At 53.9% G+C, this 15,934-nt stretch overlaps 1 protein-coding gene across 1 annotated transcript in view; it reads left to right on the top strand.

The window, feature by feature from the left end:
- The window catches only part of LOC142044844 (electroneutral sodium bicarbonate exchanger 1-like), a 28,721-nt gene extending 13,882 nt beyond the window's left edge, over nt 1–14,839 (top strand). The window contains exons 15-25 of the mRNA XM_075057763.1: nt 47–152; nt 1,976–2,089; nt 2,428–2,589; nt 3,208–3,459; nt 4,266–4,334; nt 4,895–5,050; nt 5,150–5,201; nt 10,858–11,016; nt 13,027–13,361; nt 13,933–14,265; nt 14,813–14,839. Coding sequence (XP_074913864.1) covers nt 47–152; nt 1,976–2,089; nt 2,428–2,589; nt 3,208–3,459; nt 4,266–4,334; nt 4,895–5,050; nt 5,150–5,201; nt 10,858–11,016; nt 13,027–13,361; nt 13,933–14,265; nt 14,813–14,839 — 1,765 coding nt within the window. The remainder of the gene's footprint in view (nt 1–46; nt 153–1,975; nt 2,090–2,427; nt 2,590–3,207; nt 3,460–4,265; nt 4,335–4,894; nt 5,051–5,149; nt 5,202–10,857; nt 11,017–13,026; nt 13,362–13,932; nt 14,266–14,812) is intronic.
- Nucleotides 14,840–15,934: the final 1,095 nt, after the last annotated feature.

The following is a 15,934-nucleotide window of genomic DNA, read 5'->3' as shown; positions in this document are numbered from 1 at the left end:
CTCCATCGCCTTTCCCTTACCCCTGTCTTGGCTTCTCTCCTCCCAGCTGTAAGTGTGAGGCACCGACCCATCCCAGCAACGAAACGCTGCGTTTCTGGGCGAGCAACGGGATCAACGTGTCTGGCATCGCCTGGGAAAACCTCACGGTGACCGTAAGTGCCCCGAGCCACTGCTTCCTCGCGCCGCGGCCACGGGGTCCAGGGGCATTTGCATGGTGCAAAAGTCAGAGCCCTTCAGGGAATGATGGGCTTCAAACTGTGCTAGTGCTGCTCGGAAAAGTCCTTGCTTAAATCTAGCGTGTGGTTTGTTAAAACCGCTTGGTCCTCGGGAGGAGAGTCCACCTTGTCCCAGTCTACCTGGTCCCCAACGTTGTGGGTAGGTAGCAAGTGCCCCCCTCAAGCCTGTTGCCGGACAGTATTTCTGACTGGGAGGAAGGTTAAGTAGTGGATGGTTTGATTATTGTAGAAGTTGTAGGTAGGACTTAAGTTCATGCTTGAAAGGTAGTAATTGGCCTCCTTAATGGGTTCCTAGTAACTCTGGGCCTTGCTTTCTCGTTCAGTGCTGTCTGTAGGTACATGCATAAATTTGCATGTCTGAGCAGCCTCTCAGGCTGTTGTTGCTGGAAGCAGAGCCCGGGCCTAGGGCGGCAGGCTCTTATGGTGGCCTTCATCCCCTCTTGGCCAGGTTCTGCGAGCCCTCCCCTGGGAAGGGACGATTTGTCTCTTCTCCTCCTTTCCTACCATGGTTGTCTTTAGCCCTCCTTCCCTCTTCCCTCTCTCTCTCTCCCCAAGAGTTTCCAGTGTTTCCTTCCCCTCTGGTGTCTTCTTTAGCCACGATTGCTCGAATGGCAGGCAGAGGATGTGCCGAGGGTGCGTGGTATGGTGTCCCCTCACATCTCGTTTCTCCGCTCTATAGTTCGATGTGTCACTTGTTCAGCTGCTGCTGCTCATTACATATAAATCTCCATTGGCAGGAGCAGTTAGAGGGTCGTGGATCTTGGACCAAGATCCTCAAAACCCCCTAGCTACGCGAGGTTTCCCTGCCGCACGTGCACTGCCTTTGTGTCCTGACGCTCTGTTTCTCCAGGAATGTCGGCATTTGCGTGGGGAGTTTCAAGGACCTGCCTGTGGACGCGACGGCCCCTACACGCCTGATGTGTTCCTCTGGTGCTGCATCCTCTTCTTCGCCACCTTTGCCCTGTCAAGCTTCTTGAAGAAGTTTAAAACCAGCCGCTACTTTCCAACCAGAGTAAGTAGAAGATGGTGGCCAGCGTCCATCTCCACACTCGTTTCCCAAAATGGCTTTCCTGGAGCACTAAGCAGTATTAGCCCCGCCATGGTCAAGCTGGGAAACGTTGGCCTTGCAGGCCAAGCTCTCCAAGAGCTTGGATGTCCCGCACTCATTTCCGTGAGTGCAAAATCATCGTAGCATTTCCCACCTGCCTCGCGATCTGCCCCAGATTGAAGATTTTTGGGGTTTGATTTTTTTTAATTTTTTTTTTTTTCCCCCTCCTCAGGTAGTAGGAAGTCAGGTTTCCCAAAGTTTTGGGGGTTGGGGTTGTGGGTTTTTTTCCCTACCTTCTGCGCATTATGTGCTCGAGCGGAAAGTAGATTCGAATGAGGAGGTTCCTTTTGAGGACTAAAGGATGCCTCAGTGCCTTGTTGCCGTTGTAGCTGTGAGTGTAGCTGTAGTGGCAGACATCTCTTTTCTTATTTTTAATATTATTGTTATTATTTTTAGGTTTTGACTTAAACCAACCCTTGTCCGCCTAATTAAGCTTTTTTTATTATCTGACACCAGATCTCACGGGGACAAACACAGCAACAGTATCTAAGCAAGGGATCAGGCTGCATGTGCTCAGAGGGGTGGTGGGATTTGGTTAACCAGCCTGAATGTTGTGGATGTCCGCAACTCTTGCATCTCACGTTACGGCCCTGTTTGCCATGCCCCTTTCACCTCTGGTTTCTCGCCCCAGGTACGGTCCACGGTGAGCGACTTTGCTGTTTTCCTCACCATCGCCATCATGGTGCTCCTTGACTTTGTGGTTGGGATCCCATCGCCAAAGCTCCAGGTCCCCCACACGTTCAAGGTAATGGGGTGTTTTGGCACGTGGGGGTGCCACAAGGTGATGCCGGGGCAGGGCAGGGCTGAGTCTGGAGGAGATGCTGGTGGTGTGACCATCTCCTCTTCCACCTCCAAGTGCCTTGCTTCCTCCTGGCAACGAGAAGATGGCCCCAAAACTAGATACCTACAGGAGAAGTACCTAGAGGTGCTTGCAAAGAGGAGACTGACACTGCTGAAGCCCACGGGAGAGGGGGACATGAAGCCAGGGCTGGGAGGTGCTCTGACACAGGGAGGGAGGGGAAAAGGAAAGCCAGTGGAGTGCCTGGGCTGGGAGACGATGCTGATGTGTGGGCTTTGTTGCAGCCTACCAGAGACGACCGCGGGTGGTTCATCAACCCCATAGGACCCAACCCTTGGTGGACGGTGTTGGCTGCGCTCGTCCCAGCTCTGCTCTGCACCATCTTGATATTCATGGACCAGCAGATCAGTGCCGTTATTGTGAACAGGAAGGAGCACAAGCTGAAGGTAAGGGCCTGCGAGAGATGACCCCGGCCCCAGCCCCTTCTGGGCTGCAGGTCTGGGGAGAAGCTCTTATTGCCGATGCTTTCTGAAGGCATTGGTTTGGGACAAGGTCAGGCTGCGTGGCAGGATGCTCTCCTGGATTAACGATGATGCAGGGAGCAAGTGACAGGGCAGTTCAGATGAGCAACCTTTTGGAGGAGCAAATTAATCTTGGAGCAATATGGAAGCGCGTTTTTGTTTTGAAACGGCAGCGGCAGCAGGTGCGGGGAATGCATTGTTTTGATGCGCTGCCAGGGATAACTCAGAGTCACACCTTCCTCGCAAGTGGTAGAATTTTCTTTGTGAGTGAAAAAAACGGTTTGGTGGTTTTGGGTTGTGGGTGGGGTTTTTTTGGAGAAGTATGTATCGCACAAGCTCCCCATATCCCTTGTGTCTGAACTCCTGCCAGATTTTCATGCCAGGTGCTTGTGCAAAGCCTGCGTACACCCTTACTTGTTTCCATTTCTTGTTTTAAATTCTGAAGAAGTTGACCTGTGCTCGAGCAGGGTTTGAGTCTGACTTGCGACGTTATCCTTGCTCTTGTGCTATGGGATGCTCTGTTTCTTGTTTTCCTGCCTGCAGAAAGGATGCGGGTACCACCTGGACCTTTTCGTGGTGGCCGTGATGCTGGGGGTGTGCTCGGTGATGGGGCTGCCCTGGTTTGTGGCTGCGACCGTCCTGTCCATCACCCACGTGAATAGCCTCAAAGTAGAGTCTGACTGCTCAGCTCCAGGAGAACAACCCAAGTTTCTGGGGATACGAGAGCAGAGAGTCACTGGCTTGCTGATCTTTGGGCTCATGGGCTGCTCCGTCTTCTTCACTTCCGTGTTAAAGGTGAGAGGAAAATGCAAACCACCCGACAACCGCGAGCTTGTTGGAGGTTACAGAAAAACAGTCACCTCTCTGCAGGCCTGAGTAGTTAGTTGTGGAGCGGAGGAGGAGGGGGTGATCCCAACCCTTGGGGCTTGACCCACGGTGGGAACCAGCCTCGGTTAGGCTTTGCAGCCCTTCGGGCCCCCGTTTGGTGTGCTCGAGGCAAGCGAGCAACGCAACTGCTTGAATTTTCGGGTGTCTTTCAGGCCCGCCCATGTTTATGGGTTACAGCTGAGCATATTCAGACCAGCATGTCTGCTCTCTTTCAAACAGGCAGCCCTTTACGGGCTGCAATTTGCTCCCCAAATGCCCCGGAGCAGCTGTTCCCAGGAGCTAAACACACTGAGGTCATCCCCGTGGGCTTCCTTGCACGTTCCTCCCACAAAGTAATCTCGTCTCTAGGCTAAAAGGAGGCCTGTGGCCTTTGCCTGTTGCCCCAAGATTAGGCAGAAGTGTTTTTCTACCGCCACAGAATGCGGCATAGGGTAGCACGGGTGAAATCGCCTATTTTCCTCCAACCTTTCTGGAAAATAGGAGTATTCTGAGGAGAGGTAAGTCCAAAGTTCAGCCTAAAGCAGAGCCTTAGCTCACTCGTGCGCACAAAATCTTTAATGGTTAAAACCTGACCCATCTGTAAGCCTGAATGGAAGCTGGAAGGCTTCCAGCAATTTTAGGCAGTGCCTGTGGAAGAGGGTGGTAATACTGAAAATGCAATATGGAGAAAGAAACGATTGCATTCTTTTTTTTTTTTCTCTTTTCCCCCCCAGTTTATACCAATGCCTGTGCTTTATGGCGTCTTTCTCTACATGGGTGTGTCGTCGCTCAGAGGAATTCAGGTACGGACTCTTTTACAGCGTGCAGCATGTCGTTTCCCTGGTATTTTGTCTCCGTAGCAGCAGGGAAAAAAGCAGTGGCATGGGAAAAACTTCTTGCAGAGCAAGCAATGAAACTCTTTTGTGTAAGAAAAAGATTGGTGGAGGCACAGGAGGTATATAGGGCTGGGAGGACCAGGCAAGTTCAGCGCTCTCTGTTTCAGGGTTTAGGGCAGGTCAGTGTTTGGTTACGTGAAAGCGGGGGAATTCAGTGCAAAGGGAAGGCAGTTTCTGCCACTGGTGGAAATCCTCGCTGGGGGATTCAGTGGGCCGAGAAATGCTAATAATGGAATGGCACGGAATAGTTGCCGTTTGGTGGGCAGCTCTCAGGGGCAAGCCGGTTGATAGATGGAGCGAAGGGAAAATGGGTGCTGCTCCCAGGAGGAACGCGGTGGGATCCAGGATTTCTGACGGCAAGCGAGATGCTGCAAACCGCCTCCACGTCTCGAGAGGGCCAGAAACTTGCCGCAGTCCCAAGGCGGCAACCTTTCCCTTTTATTTTGCAGTTCTTTGATCGCTTGAAGCTGTTTTGGATGCCAGCGAAACACCAGCCGGATTTCATCTACCTGCGGCACGTGCCCTTGCAAAAGGTGCATTTGTTCACGGTGATCCAGCTGACCTGCCTCGTCCTGCTCTGGACCATCAAGGTGTCCCGTGCCGCCATCATCTTTCCCATGATGGTAAGAGCTGCCGCCGCTCAGCAGCGGGGTGTTTGCAGCGTTGGAGTGAGAGGTGGCATCGTCTCTGAGCTCACCGCATCTTCCCTCTTATTCGTGAAGGTTTTGGCTCTCGTCTTTGTCCGGAAAGCGATGGATTTCTGCTTCTCAAAGCGCGAGCTCAGCTTTCTGGATGACCTTATGCCAGAAAGGAAGAAGAAGTTGGACGATGCCAGAAATGAAGCCAGAGAAGAAGAAGAGGTAAGGCTTGCTGGGTCCTCGGGGCTGGACATCTCCGTCGGGCTGTGAGGTTGCCTGTTTCTCTTACAGCTTGTCTGGAAACGTTGGGGGAAGATCAGCACTCAATCGAAATAGATCCCAATAGCCTGGATCCCACGTTGTAACCTTTGTTTCCTCAAGTAGCAGTGAGCTGAACGCTTGAATACAGGTGTAATTTTTAAAACGAGTCGTTTTTCACAAAGGTCATTATCATTACGATGATTATTATTAGAAGGTGCTGCTGCTGCTGCTGGCAAGATTTGCTCATAATCGTGTTTTGAACACCCAGTCCCCCTGCCCCAAAACCTTTGGAGTGAACGGTTTCTACCCTGCTGCACTAATACCTATAGCTGCCAAGGGGCAGAAGGGGAGGGCAGACTGCTAAGTTTGTGCTGGGCATTCAGCTTATCTCCACTTTGACCAAAGACAGAGAACGTGATTTGTCCCTTTTTTACCTCAGGAGTCCAGGAGGGCGATGGAAGCTGCTGCTGCTGCAAGTTCAGTTCAGCTGAACGTGGGGAAGACCAGTGACATGGATATCCCAAAGCAAGGCAGTGACAGGTAAAGCCCCACCAAGCGCCAGGACCCCCGGCAAGATTAGCTTGAAGGGGTTTGGCAGAGTTTTCTCCACTTGCCTCTTTGTGGGGCATCCCACAGAAACCAGCAGGCAGCTTGGTGGGAAAATCAAATTCGGGGGCAGGGCTGCAGGAGGTGATCGCAGGGCTCTGACCCCAAGCAGAGTGGCTGCAGCACTCGCGTTTGACCCCCAAACCTTGCATCATCAGCGCCTTTACGGTAGCTGGAGTTCCTCATACTTACACATGAGGAGTTGCAGGCGTGATCTGTACCAGCAGTGGCTTAGGAACCCGGACCAGGGCTAAACCCCAGCAAGAGCCTTTGCACAGAGCTGTTGCTCTGCAGCTCCCCAGCTTGCCTCCCAAAACTCCTCATCCAGCAAAACCTCCCATGCTTATGCGCAGCTTTGATTCTCAGGGCTCCGCTGTTCCTCTTGCTGATGCTAATGCCCTTGGTGGCATCAGTTCCCATAATCACGGATTGCTGTGTAAAATATTTATTGCAGGACTGATCCTTCTGAGATTATTATCCTGGATGAAATGTCACCAACGACTGTATGGAAGGCTCTCACTTTGAAGACAGAAACCCTTTGAATCCAGGGAGGAAAAAGGTAAAGGATTGCACACGAACGTGTCCGTGCTCCTCTGCAAGCGACGGTGCACGCCTACGCTTTTCCCACGCTTTGGCCGGCAAGGCTGAGCAAACAGCCTGTCCCTGGGAACAGGCAGTGAGGACCGTGGCATGCAAACCAGCTCCTCTCTGCTGGGGTGGTCCCCCAAACAGGGCTGAATCAGCAGCAGCTGGCAGGTCTTCCACTGATGATGCTCTCCCTCTTTTTCTCTTCCCTTTGCCTTTCCCCACTCCCGCTTTTCACGTTTAGGAATCTTGACTTGGAAGGAGAGGAGCGAGAGCGTGACTCGGGGATGTGCCAACGCAGACAGAGGGAGAAAGCGCTTTGTTTCAGTTGGAGGATTCCCATTAAAGCCATGCAGATGTTTTCAGTTATCCTTGGTGTGCTTCAGGCATTCAGTGTCTCTAGACCAGCAAGCTGAGGCGAACGTCACAGTCAATGGGAGTTTGGTGGTGTTAAGTCTGTGTGCGTACGTGTGCGTGTGGGGGTGTGGGTTTGTAGTGGTAGAGGGACTGCTACTGCTTTATCATTCAGTGCTCTTCTTTTAATACCTAATTCCTCCGCTTTTTTTTTTTTCCTCTTTTTTCCAAATGTAAACTGGGAATGTCCAAAATAATTTTCTGTTATATTTGATGCATTCTCCACTTTCTTCTTCATCACGACCGGGTTTTTGGTCTGGTTTGGGGTCCTGGCTTTAATTCACTCTTCTGTCTCTTACTGGTACGAGAGGGATGCCCTCTGTGGCAGGGCAGCATAGAGAGCGTCCGAGCAGTTGGCCTAAGGTGAAAGAGAAGCATTTGCTCCCTGCGCTTCAGTTTTACCTCTCTTGGTTGGTTTGGTTTTGGTTTTGGTTTTTTTGCTTTGGCTCTGCCATCAGCCTGGGAGCTGCAAAATGCAGAACTGCCACCTTCTTGTCCCCTGGCTGTACACTGCATCTAAGGGAGCACTTCAGGTATTTGATTTTGAGTACACCGTATGGTCACAGGAGCGGCCAGATGAGACCTGGGGGGGGCTCTGTGTCCCTGGGCTGCCCCCTCTGTTGTTCCTCCACTTTCCTTCTGTATTGGGTCTGGCTGAGTTGGAGTTCTTTTACCCCATAGCAGCCCTCGTAGTGCTGTGCTCTGTACTGGTAGCTAGAAAGCTGTTGATAACACAGCAGTGTTTTGGCCATGGCTGAGCAGTGCTGGCACAGCATCAAGGCTGTCTCTCTAACATTCCCCCCCTCCCCAGTAGGCTGGGGGTGGGCAAGATCTTGGGAGGCAACGTAGCCAGGAAGAAGGCATACAGGCAGCAAGAAGAGGCATCTCGGTAGCAAGTAAATCTTAGGTCCCTTCAGATGCTGGGGACCCTGCGTTCATGCAGCATTGGGCAGACCCCAGATGGATTTTCCCTTGGCACACTGTACAGATCCTGCCTGTGGAGAAGTTCCTCCTTTTGGCCATTCACGGTGTTATACAACTTTTCTTAGAAGAAAACAACTCTATGCGTAAAGGATGTTCACGCGCGGACTTCTTGCTGCGCTTTAGATAACGGCAGGGCCGCGCAGGTGGCGTAATCGCTGGTACCAAGCAGGAGCTGCCTGGAGGCTCCTCTGTCACAGTCAACCAGCTCCGTTTATCCTGCGGCCAAGGGCCATGTGTAGGGACACAGCCTGAAGGCCACGCCGTACGTACGGTGCAGCACAGACCTGCACCCGCTCCGGTGAACTGTTAGGTGGATCCCCAACTCCTGGAGGTACAGTGATCTCCCAGTCAGGATCTCTGCAGCAGGCTGTTAAACTGCACGGTAACTTGGGAACCAGAGAAGATCCAGATCTGGAGGGGATGGTTAACCACAGGGCCTCACGTTGAACCTCCTCTAAGCTCGTCCTGTGCTTCCAGGGTTCTCGAGCCTCTCGGGGGGCATCTCCCAGACTGGCCGGTGACTCCCAGCTCCCTCGTTCCTGCCTTCCCCTCCCTGCCTGCCTGCCCCACTGTGGCCCCTGCAGCAGCACTCAGCTGAGCACCCTCCGTTGCTCCTGGGGAAAGAGCGTCCTCCTTGCTCTCCGTGGCATTCCCCCAGCACACGGTGCTGTAGCGAGGACAAGGCAGTCAGATACAGACACAGCCTGTTGAACAGAGCGTCCTGCACGCAGTGCTTCCGATAGAGCAGCTCAGGAGCGAGGAGGTGAGCTGGGTGTGCTGCCTCTCACAAAGAGCATTTGACATCGGCGACCTTCCCCGCTGGACCCTCTGCAGCCTCTCTTTTTCCCGATGTTGTAGGTGTTAGGTTGTGTGGTTAAAGGTTCATCTCCACAAACACAGAGGAGGACAAAGGAGCAATGGCAGGCAGGGGAACCCCAGGGACCTAGGCAGAGGCAAGGGAGCACCCTGCTGTGGCTTTTCCCAGGGCTGTCGCAGGAGAGGGATCGCCCAGCTTGTCTGGGTATGAGGCTCACCAGACAAGTATTGACTCTCCCTTGCTCACCTCACAGACTGACGGGGGGAATGCGCTTCTGTGGCCATGCCCTGCCTCTGAAGCCCGGCCGTAGACAAAAAACTGGCTCAAACTGTGAAGGTTACCAGGCAAGACGTGACTGGGTGCACGTGTGTGGCAAGGTCTGTGCATGTGAATGTCTGAAACTGGATTCTGAGCTGTCAAGCAGAAGCCTGCTTCTCGCTACACGCAGCCAGCGTGGGCTGGTTGTAAATTTGGGTAACACCTGGAATAAGCAAAAGTGGCATGTCCCGAATCCTACAGTTAATGACGAGCTAGGAGAGAGAAGCCTTAATTCGGAGGCTGATCAGGCATTGTACTGCTCCCATAGACAACTTAGATTGGGAACACTGGGGGCGTGGGGTTCCAGAAAGAAGAGGTGGTGGCAAAAAGAAGGGTTCCCAGAAAGAAGAAGGGATCTTGAAGAGAAGGAGGGGACCCAGGAAGGAAAAGGTGAAGATCCTGGCTGGAGGAAGTATCCTGGAAGTGGCGGAAGATCTTGGAGACCAGAGAGCTGCGTGGAGACAAGTGCCAGGGGATGCCCAGGGACCTTGACCAGCACCCTGCGAAACTGGTAACGGCGAGCAGCTGCACAGCAGGAACCAAGGTGATGTTCTGCCTGACCTTCCTGGACCTGCAGTAGCCTCCCTGCTGGGATAGGGGAGTTGGCTCAAGCAACTGCAGGATTCAATAGGAATGCATTTCACCAAGGTAAAGAGGACACAGCAGTGGCTTGGAAATGCTGGTTGGTTTAATGGTAAAACTGGAATTATTCTGTCAACTGTGCATTCCTTTTAATATGGACTTAATTTAAAACGGCTGCTTTGAAGTTGTTCTGGTTTCACCTTAATCGACACCTGCAATCTTCATCATCTTATCTTCTCCAACAGCGACACCACACCCTGCCCCTCCCCACCCCCTGCAAAAAAAACCCAAAACCAACCCAGGAAAAGAAAGACTTCAAGGGCAAGCTAGGCAGCAAAGTTGTGCGAGATTGGTCAAACTGCTCAAAGTTTGCAGGGAGATTGGAGCTTGCAATTCAGATGTACGTCGCTCAGCGTGGGGAGGGTAGTACGCACCTTTCACTGGAGTCAGAGGGAAAAACAGGGAGAAGGGAGCTGCAGCATAAAGAGTAAAGGACACAACATTCTTAGGAAAACTCTCCTTTTTCTTTCCTTTTCCTTGCTCCTTCGCTTCCAGATCTCCGTGGTCGCAGTTTGTGCTGCCTCACCTCCAGCACAGCGTGCAGAATGAAAAGACTGTCACAGAATTCGTCTTCCTGGGGTTCTGCAGCACCCCAGCCCTGCAGCGCTGCCTCTTTGGCCTTTTCTCTGCCCTCTGCTCTGCCACTCGGATGGGAAACACACTTGTCTTTCTGCGTATCTGCCTGGACTACTGCCTCCACAGCCCCAGGTACTTCTTCCTCTGCCACCTCTCCATCGCGGACATCTGCTACGCCTCCAGCAATGTCCCCGTATGCTAAGGAGCCTCCTTGGACAAGGCAGAACCCTCTCCGTTGCTGGGTGTGGGGCACAGATCCATCTTTATTTAATCTTTGCACTTACAGCGTGCGTGCTGCTGGCCGTGATGTCTCATGTTCGCTACGTGGCAATCTGCCGTCCCCTCTGCTGTGCCCTCATCATGATCTGGAGGCTGCGCCTCACCCTTGCCACAGTTTTGTGGGCTTTGGCATTCGTATTTGGTACACTGCAAGCCTCTCTGGCTTTACACCTGCCTTTTTGTGGCCCCTGCGAGGCTGTCCACTTCTCCTGTGAAATTCTTGCTGTCTTAAAGCTGGCCTGCACTGCCGCTCCTGCCAATAAAGTCCTGATCTTTGCTGTTTGTGTGTGCTTCTTCCTCTTCCCTTTAGCCTTAATCCTGATTTCCTCCCTGGACATCCCAGCCACCGATCTGCGCATCCGCTCTGTGCCAGGATGGCACGAAACCTTGTCCACATGTGGCTCTCACCCGACCGTGGTGGGTGTCTTTTATGGAAACGCCATCTTCATGTACGCGGGGCCCGGGAGCGGTAAGTCCTCTGGGAGGGAGACAGTTCTTTCCCTTTTCTACACTCTCGTCAGCCCCAGTTTGAAGCCTGTCATTTACAGTCGGAGGAACAAGCAGGTGAAGGAAGCCTTGCTGAAGCTTCAGAGAAGGAAGAGGGTCTTTCATTCCGTCTAGCTGGCGCTCTAGGCTTTCACCTGTCTCCTGTCTTTCTGCTCTTTCTTCTTGAGCTCTTGGGGAATTTCTCAGGGAATGTTAAGTGGTTAAAAGTGTCCTGGTTTCAGCTGGGATAGAGTTAACTGTCTTCCTAGTAGCTGGTACAGTGCTATGTTTTGAGTTCAGTTTGCAAAGAACCTTGATAACACTGATGTTTGCAGTTGTTGCTAAGTAGCGTTTAGACTAAAGTCAAGGATTTTTCAGCTTCTCCTGCCCAGCCAGGGCACAAGAAGTAGGCACAGGACACAGCCAGGGCAGCTGACCCAAACTGGCCAACAGGGTATTCCATACCATGCGACGTCCCATCTACTATAGGAACTGGGGAGTGGGGGGCGGGAAATCGCTGCTCGGGGACTAGCTGGGTGTCGATGGGCGGGTGGTGAGCAATTGCCCTGCGCATCATTTGTACATTCCAATCCTTTTATTATTGCTGTTGTCATTTTAGTAGTGTTATCATTATCATTATTAGTTTCTCCTTTTCTGTTCTATTAAACCGTTCTTATCTCAACCCAGGAGTTTTACTTCTTTTTCCCGATTTTCTCCCCCATCCCACTGGAGGCGGGGGAGTGAGTGAGCGGCTGCGTGGTGCTTAGTTGCTGGCTGGGGTTAAACCACGACGGAGACAGAGTCACAGCAGCACAGAATGGATGCTGAAAGGGACCTCTAGAGATCATCCAGCCCACCTCGGCTGCTCAAGCAGGGTCAGCTGCAGCAGGTTGTGAGTCTGGTTCTCAAAGATGCCATTGGCTGCGTTGCTCCCAGGTCGTGGAGCTTGCTTGGGAAATGGGCAATAAAGAGGGATGAAGTTTCCAGGCACTTTCTGGCCGGTGCAGTGATTTGGGGTTTTTTGGGGGGTTGGTTGGGGTTTTTTTCCTTCTGATTTCCGCTCCCCCCGCCACTTCCCAGTCTTGTGGCTGCCCAAGGTGCAGCCAGAGAAGGGGAGGAGGGTCCCTGCCTGGCCTGCAGCTCCCTCCCTCGCCATTCTTGGGGTGATTTGGGGTTATTTTGCTGTGTCAGCGAGGCAAAGCTGGGCTCTTCGGGGCTGAGGTCAGTGGGACCCGAGGAAGGCCGTGACGGTCTTGAGGCTTTGAAGGGCTTTGCAGCGAGTCCCGTCCCCGCTGGAGGGGACGCTGGTGGTGTTCAAGACGAAGGCCTTGCAGCCCTTGCTGTCGTGTGTGCCCACGTCCCCCCCGGCCCCCAAGGTCTGTCGTTGTCGCAGGGGCTCTGTGCTGCTTTCTGCGTGGGGCCGTGTCGGTGAGTCCTGCAGGGACCTGTCTGTCCTGGCTTCCCCACCAAAGGGCTGCTCCCCCTGGGGAAGGGGAGAGGGGAGTAGTCCGCGTCCCGCCCACCGTTGCCTGCCCCGCTGGTGGTGACTCGGCCCTGGGGGGATGCTCACCGGGGCTTGCTGAACCCCCATGCGAAAAGTGCCGGGGGAACGGGTGTGATGGGGATGGCGAAGGTGCCAGAGCAGACTGGGGTGCCATACCTGCTGGTGGGGCCTGGGGTGCCTGGGCTGCAGGGAAGGGCTGCTCCCACGCGGGCAGGCGGCACAGGTTGGCTGAGCCTAAGAGAGAGAGACAGGAGCGATGGCCGGCAGTCATCTCTACTCTTGCCCCCCAAGAGCGTCCCTGGGCTGCAGGGGTTGGGGTCGGGGTCGGTCCCTACCTCGAGTGTAGAAAGTTTTGGGGAGCACGAATGGCTGGAAAAGCTGGGGCGCCGGGGGTCCCCAGGGCCCAGGCAGTGGGAGCTGCACTGGTGGCCGCGCCATGGTCCCTTCTGGCCGTTGGCTGCCAAGGACTCTTTGGCGTCTCCCCGGAAGGAATGCGGGGGCTCGCTATGTTCCGCCTCACCCCCGAGAGCCTCCCCAGCTCGTCCTGGGGAGGGAAAGGGTTAAGGGAGGCTGGGGTGCCCCCGGGGCCTCCAGGTGGCTCTCAGGGTCTGCGGGTGCAAATCCTCTTTGCTTTCAACAGTATTTTTCCGGTGGGGGAAGAAGAGCAAGTTGATGCAGCCGAGCCGAGCGGGGACCAAGCTGCAGCCGCAGCCTCCTTGCGCCAGATGGCAAATGCGTTTGTGACTGTTGCCCGTGCTTCTGTTCGCTGCGTTGACCGGAGCGAGGCAGAAATAGGAAAAAGGACCTCGAGGGCGCAAAGGAAGGTCACGCGGTGTCGCTCGGTGGCACACTTTCCCCCAGCCCTTGCTCCAGTAGTGCTGTCAGGTCTTTTAGTCTCCTGATGGGAAAAGCAGCAGCTCTGGATCCCCCTCGGAGGGGGCGGCGCTTTCCCTGGGTGCGTGACACCCAGGAGGAGACGGTACCCACCACCGCGTGCTCCCAGAAAAGCACTGGATTCTGCCCAACGTCCGGTGTCGGGGCGCTGGGGCTGTTTGCGCTCTACGGGACCCCAGGGATGGGGCTAGTACATCCCCTCCTCGTGCTTGGAGGATTCGGCACTAGCAAGGACACCCTGGTACCAAGGACACAGGCCTCTCACTCCCGCTGTGCGAACAGTGTGTGGCCTGGGGAGTCGGGACAACTGCCGTGAACCGGAGGCCAAAGATCTCTCCTGGCCTGTATCCTGTTAATTAAAGAGATTGCACTCTGTTCGTGAGGCACCTCTGACTGCAAGATTGTGCAAGGCCATCTGCTGCGTAACTTGTGGCAGGGACCGATGCTGGGGGCGTGAAGGCAAGCGCGCTTCTAAAACCATAAAACTCCGTTTCATTTCAGAGCGCAGCTGAGCCGCCCCGCTCCTCAACACTCTGCCATCTGCACCGCTGTGGCTGGGACCGGGCAGTGCTGCACATCCCAAAGGCCACCAAGTCACACCCGCGTCCCTGCTGCTTTGCCGGGAGCTTCTGCGATGCGAGCGATGTTCTGGGGGCTGATCTCTTGGACTGCAGCTACTCCGTCCCTGACCGGCAGCTGGTCAGGAGGGTTGTGTCCCAGGTGGAATTCCAGCTCTCTGACGAGAACCTGGCCAAGGATGCTTTCCTCCTGAAACATGTCCAGAAGAACAAGATGGGCTTCGTCAGCATCAAACTGCTGCCGTCCTTGAAGAAGGTAGGCAGCCCGTCGCGTTGGCCAGCCGGGGTGGGAAGTGGCCTCCACGTGGAGGATGCCTGGGTGTCTGGGTGTGCTCTGGCTGTCTGCGGTGAGGTGGACGGGGAGGTCCAGGCTCTGCTCAGGCTGCCTGTGTCCCGGCAAAGCGCTGGTGGTGCAGAGCTGGGCCCTGCTCTCTGCCTTCGACGTGCTGCAGCAGTTTGCCACCCAGGGAGGGTGGCTGGGGAAGCGGTGAGCAGTCCTCAAACCCCAAGCCCAGGGCTGGCTTCACCTCTTCTGCCCGTGGTTCCCCCAGGCTGCTCTGGGAGAGATCATGCCTTAACTAAAAAACTGCAGGGAAGCACTGGTGGTGTGATGTACAGGGAAGCTGTGTCTTCTTGCCATGGTCCGGGAGCACAGGGGACCTTCTCCCACAAATCCCGAATGGGGGATATTGCCTTGCCATGACCTCAGGTTGATGGGGTTGCAGCCTGCCTCGATGAGGGGTTTAGGGTGGTCCCTGCCTGGGGAGACGCACAGTGACGCAGTGGCCCCCTCTCTCCCTCAGGTGAAATACCTGACGCATGACTGGTGACTGACACTTTACACCCTGCGGTTCTCAGAGCTGCTGGAGGTGAACGAGGAGGGCACCAAAGTGAGGTGGTGGGTGATAGCATATGTCCATACATTCTGTATGGTATGTCTAAATATTTGTTGGTTTTAATATTTTGTACCAGCTGTGGAAACTGGTTTGCTGCTAGGTCACTGTAAAAGTGAGATTCGGTAAATAATTATTAGAAATCTTATACTAACACTATGATTGAAAAAACAGACAGAAGTGTAGCCAAGTAATTAACTAGTAGAGGTAGTTACTCCTAAGTTTTACAGTTCTTTGCTCTTATGACTGGATGTTCCTGTACATTAGATAAGATTAATACTGAAACTGACCATATATGACTGAAACCATGTTAAGCTCCAAGATCAAAGAACAAGGATGACGAGCAAGACTTGAAGGTCAGCCAACAGAATTTGAAATGGATCGGTGGTCGCAAAAGCAGCCCTTCGACTCAAATGAAGAACCGTTGCGTGTGATCAGATGTAGGCAGTACTATGATACTCAGTTACAATAATTTTTATGTATATGTATACTAACCTGATTAATATGCAATTACTTATTCTATATAACCTGTTTGTGCTATAGCTGTGGTATGGACGCTGCGTGGAACGATCCCCTGTTCATCCAGCGCTGCAATAAAGAATGCCTGCTTTCTAAAACTCCAAAATGAGTCTTAGAGAGTTTCTTCGACTGGCTTTTCAGTATCATGGGTCCCCATCCCCGAGTCCCTGCTGAGAGTCCCACCCAGCAGACTGCTGCTGGCCTGGGAGCTGCTGCCCCTGGAGCAGGACGTGCTGCACAAGGACCCCTCGGCACCCTCCTGGCCCGGCAGCAACTTCAAGCCCAGCAATTTCAGCAATGCCTTCACTGGATTGCTCCTCACCAGCAAAGTCTTCCCTCCGCTCGCGACAGGCTTGGGCACAGGCAGCTGCTACGGCCTCTGCTCCAGCACTGAGAGCGCTCGTGGCTGCGGCTGGGGGAGTGGGGTGGGTGCCTGGGCACCCTGGCCCAGCAGCCCCTCTCCAGATGCCAAACCTCTTGCCGGCAATCCTCCGGCAGCGACGTGGGTGCCTG

Source organism: Buteo buteo, chromosome 26, assembly GCF_964188355.1.
Source record: "Buteo buteo chromosome 26, bButBut1.hap1.1, whole genome shotgun sequence".
Lineage (NCBI taxonomy): Eukaryota > Metazoa > Chordata > Aves > Accipitriformes > Accipitridae > Buteo > Buteo buteo.
The sequence above is the reverse complement of the archived record's forward strand: the minus strand, read 5'-3'. Positions and strand labels throughout refer to the sequence as shown.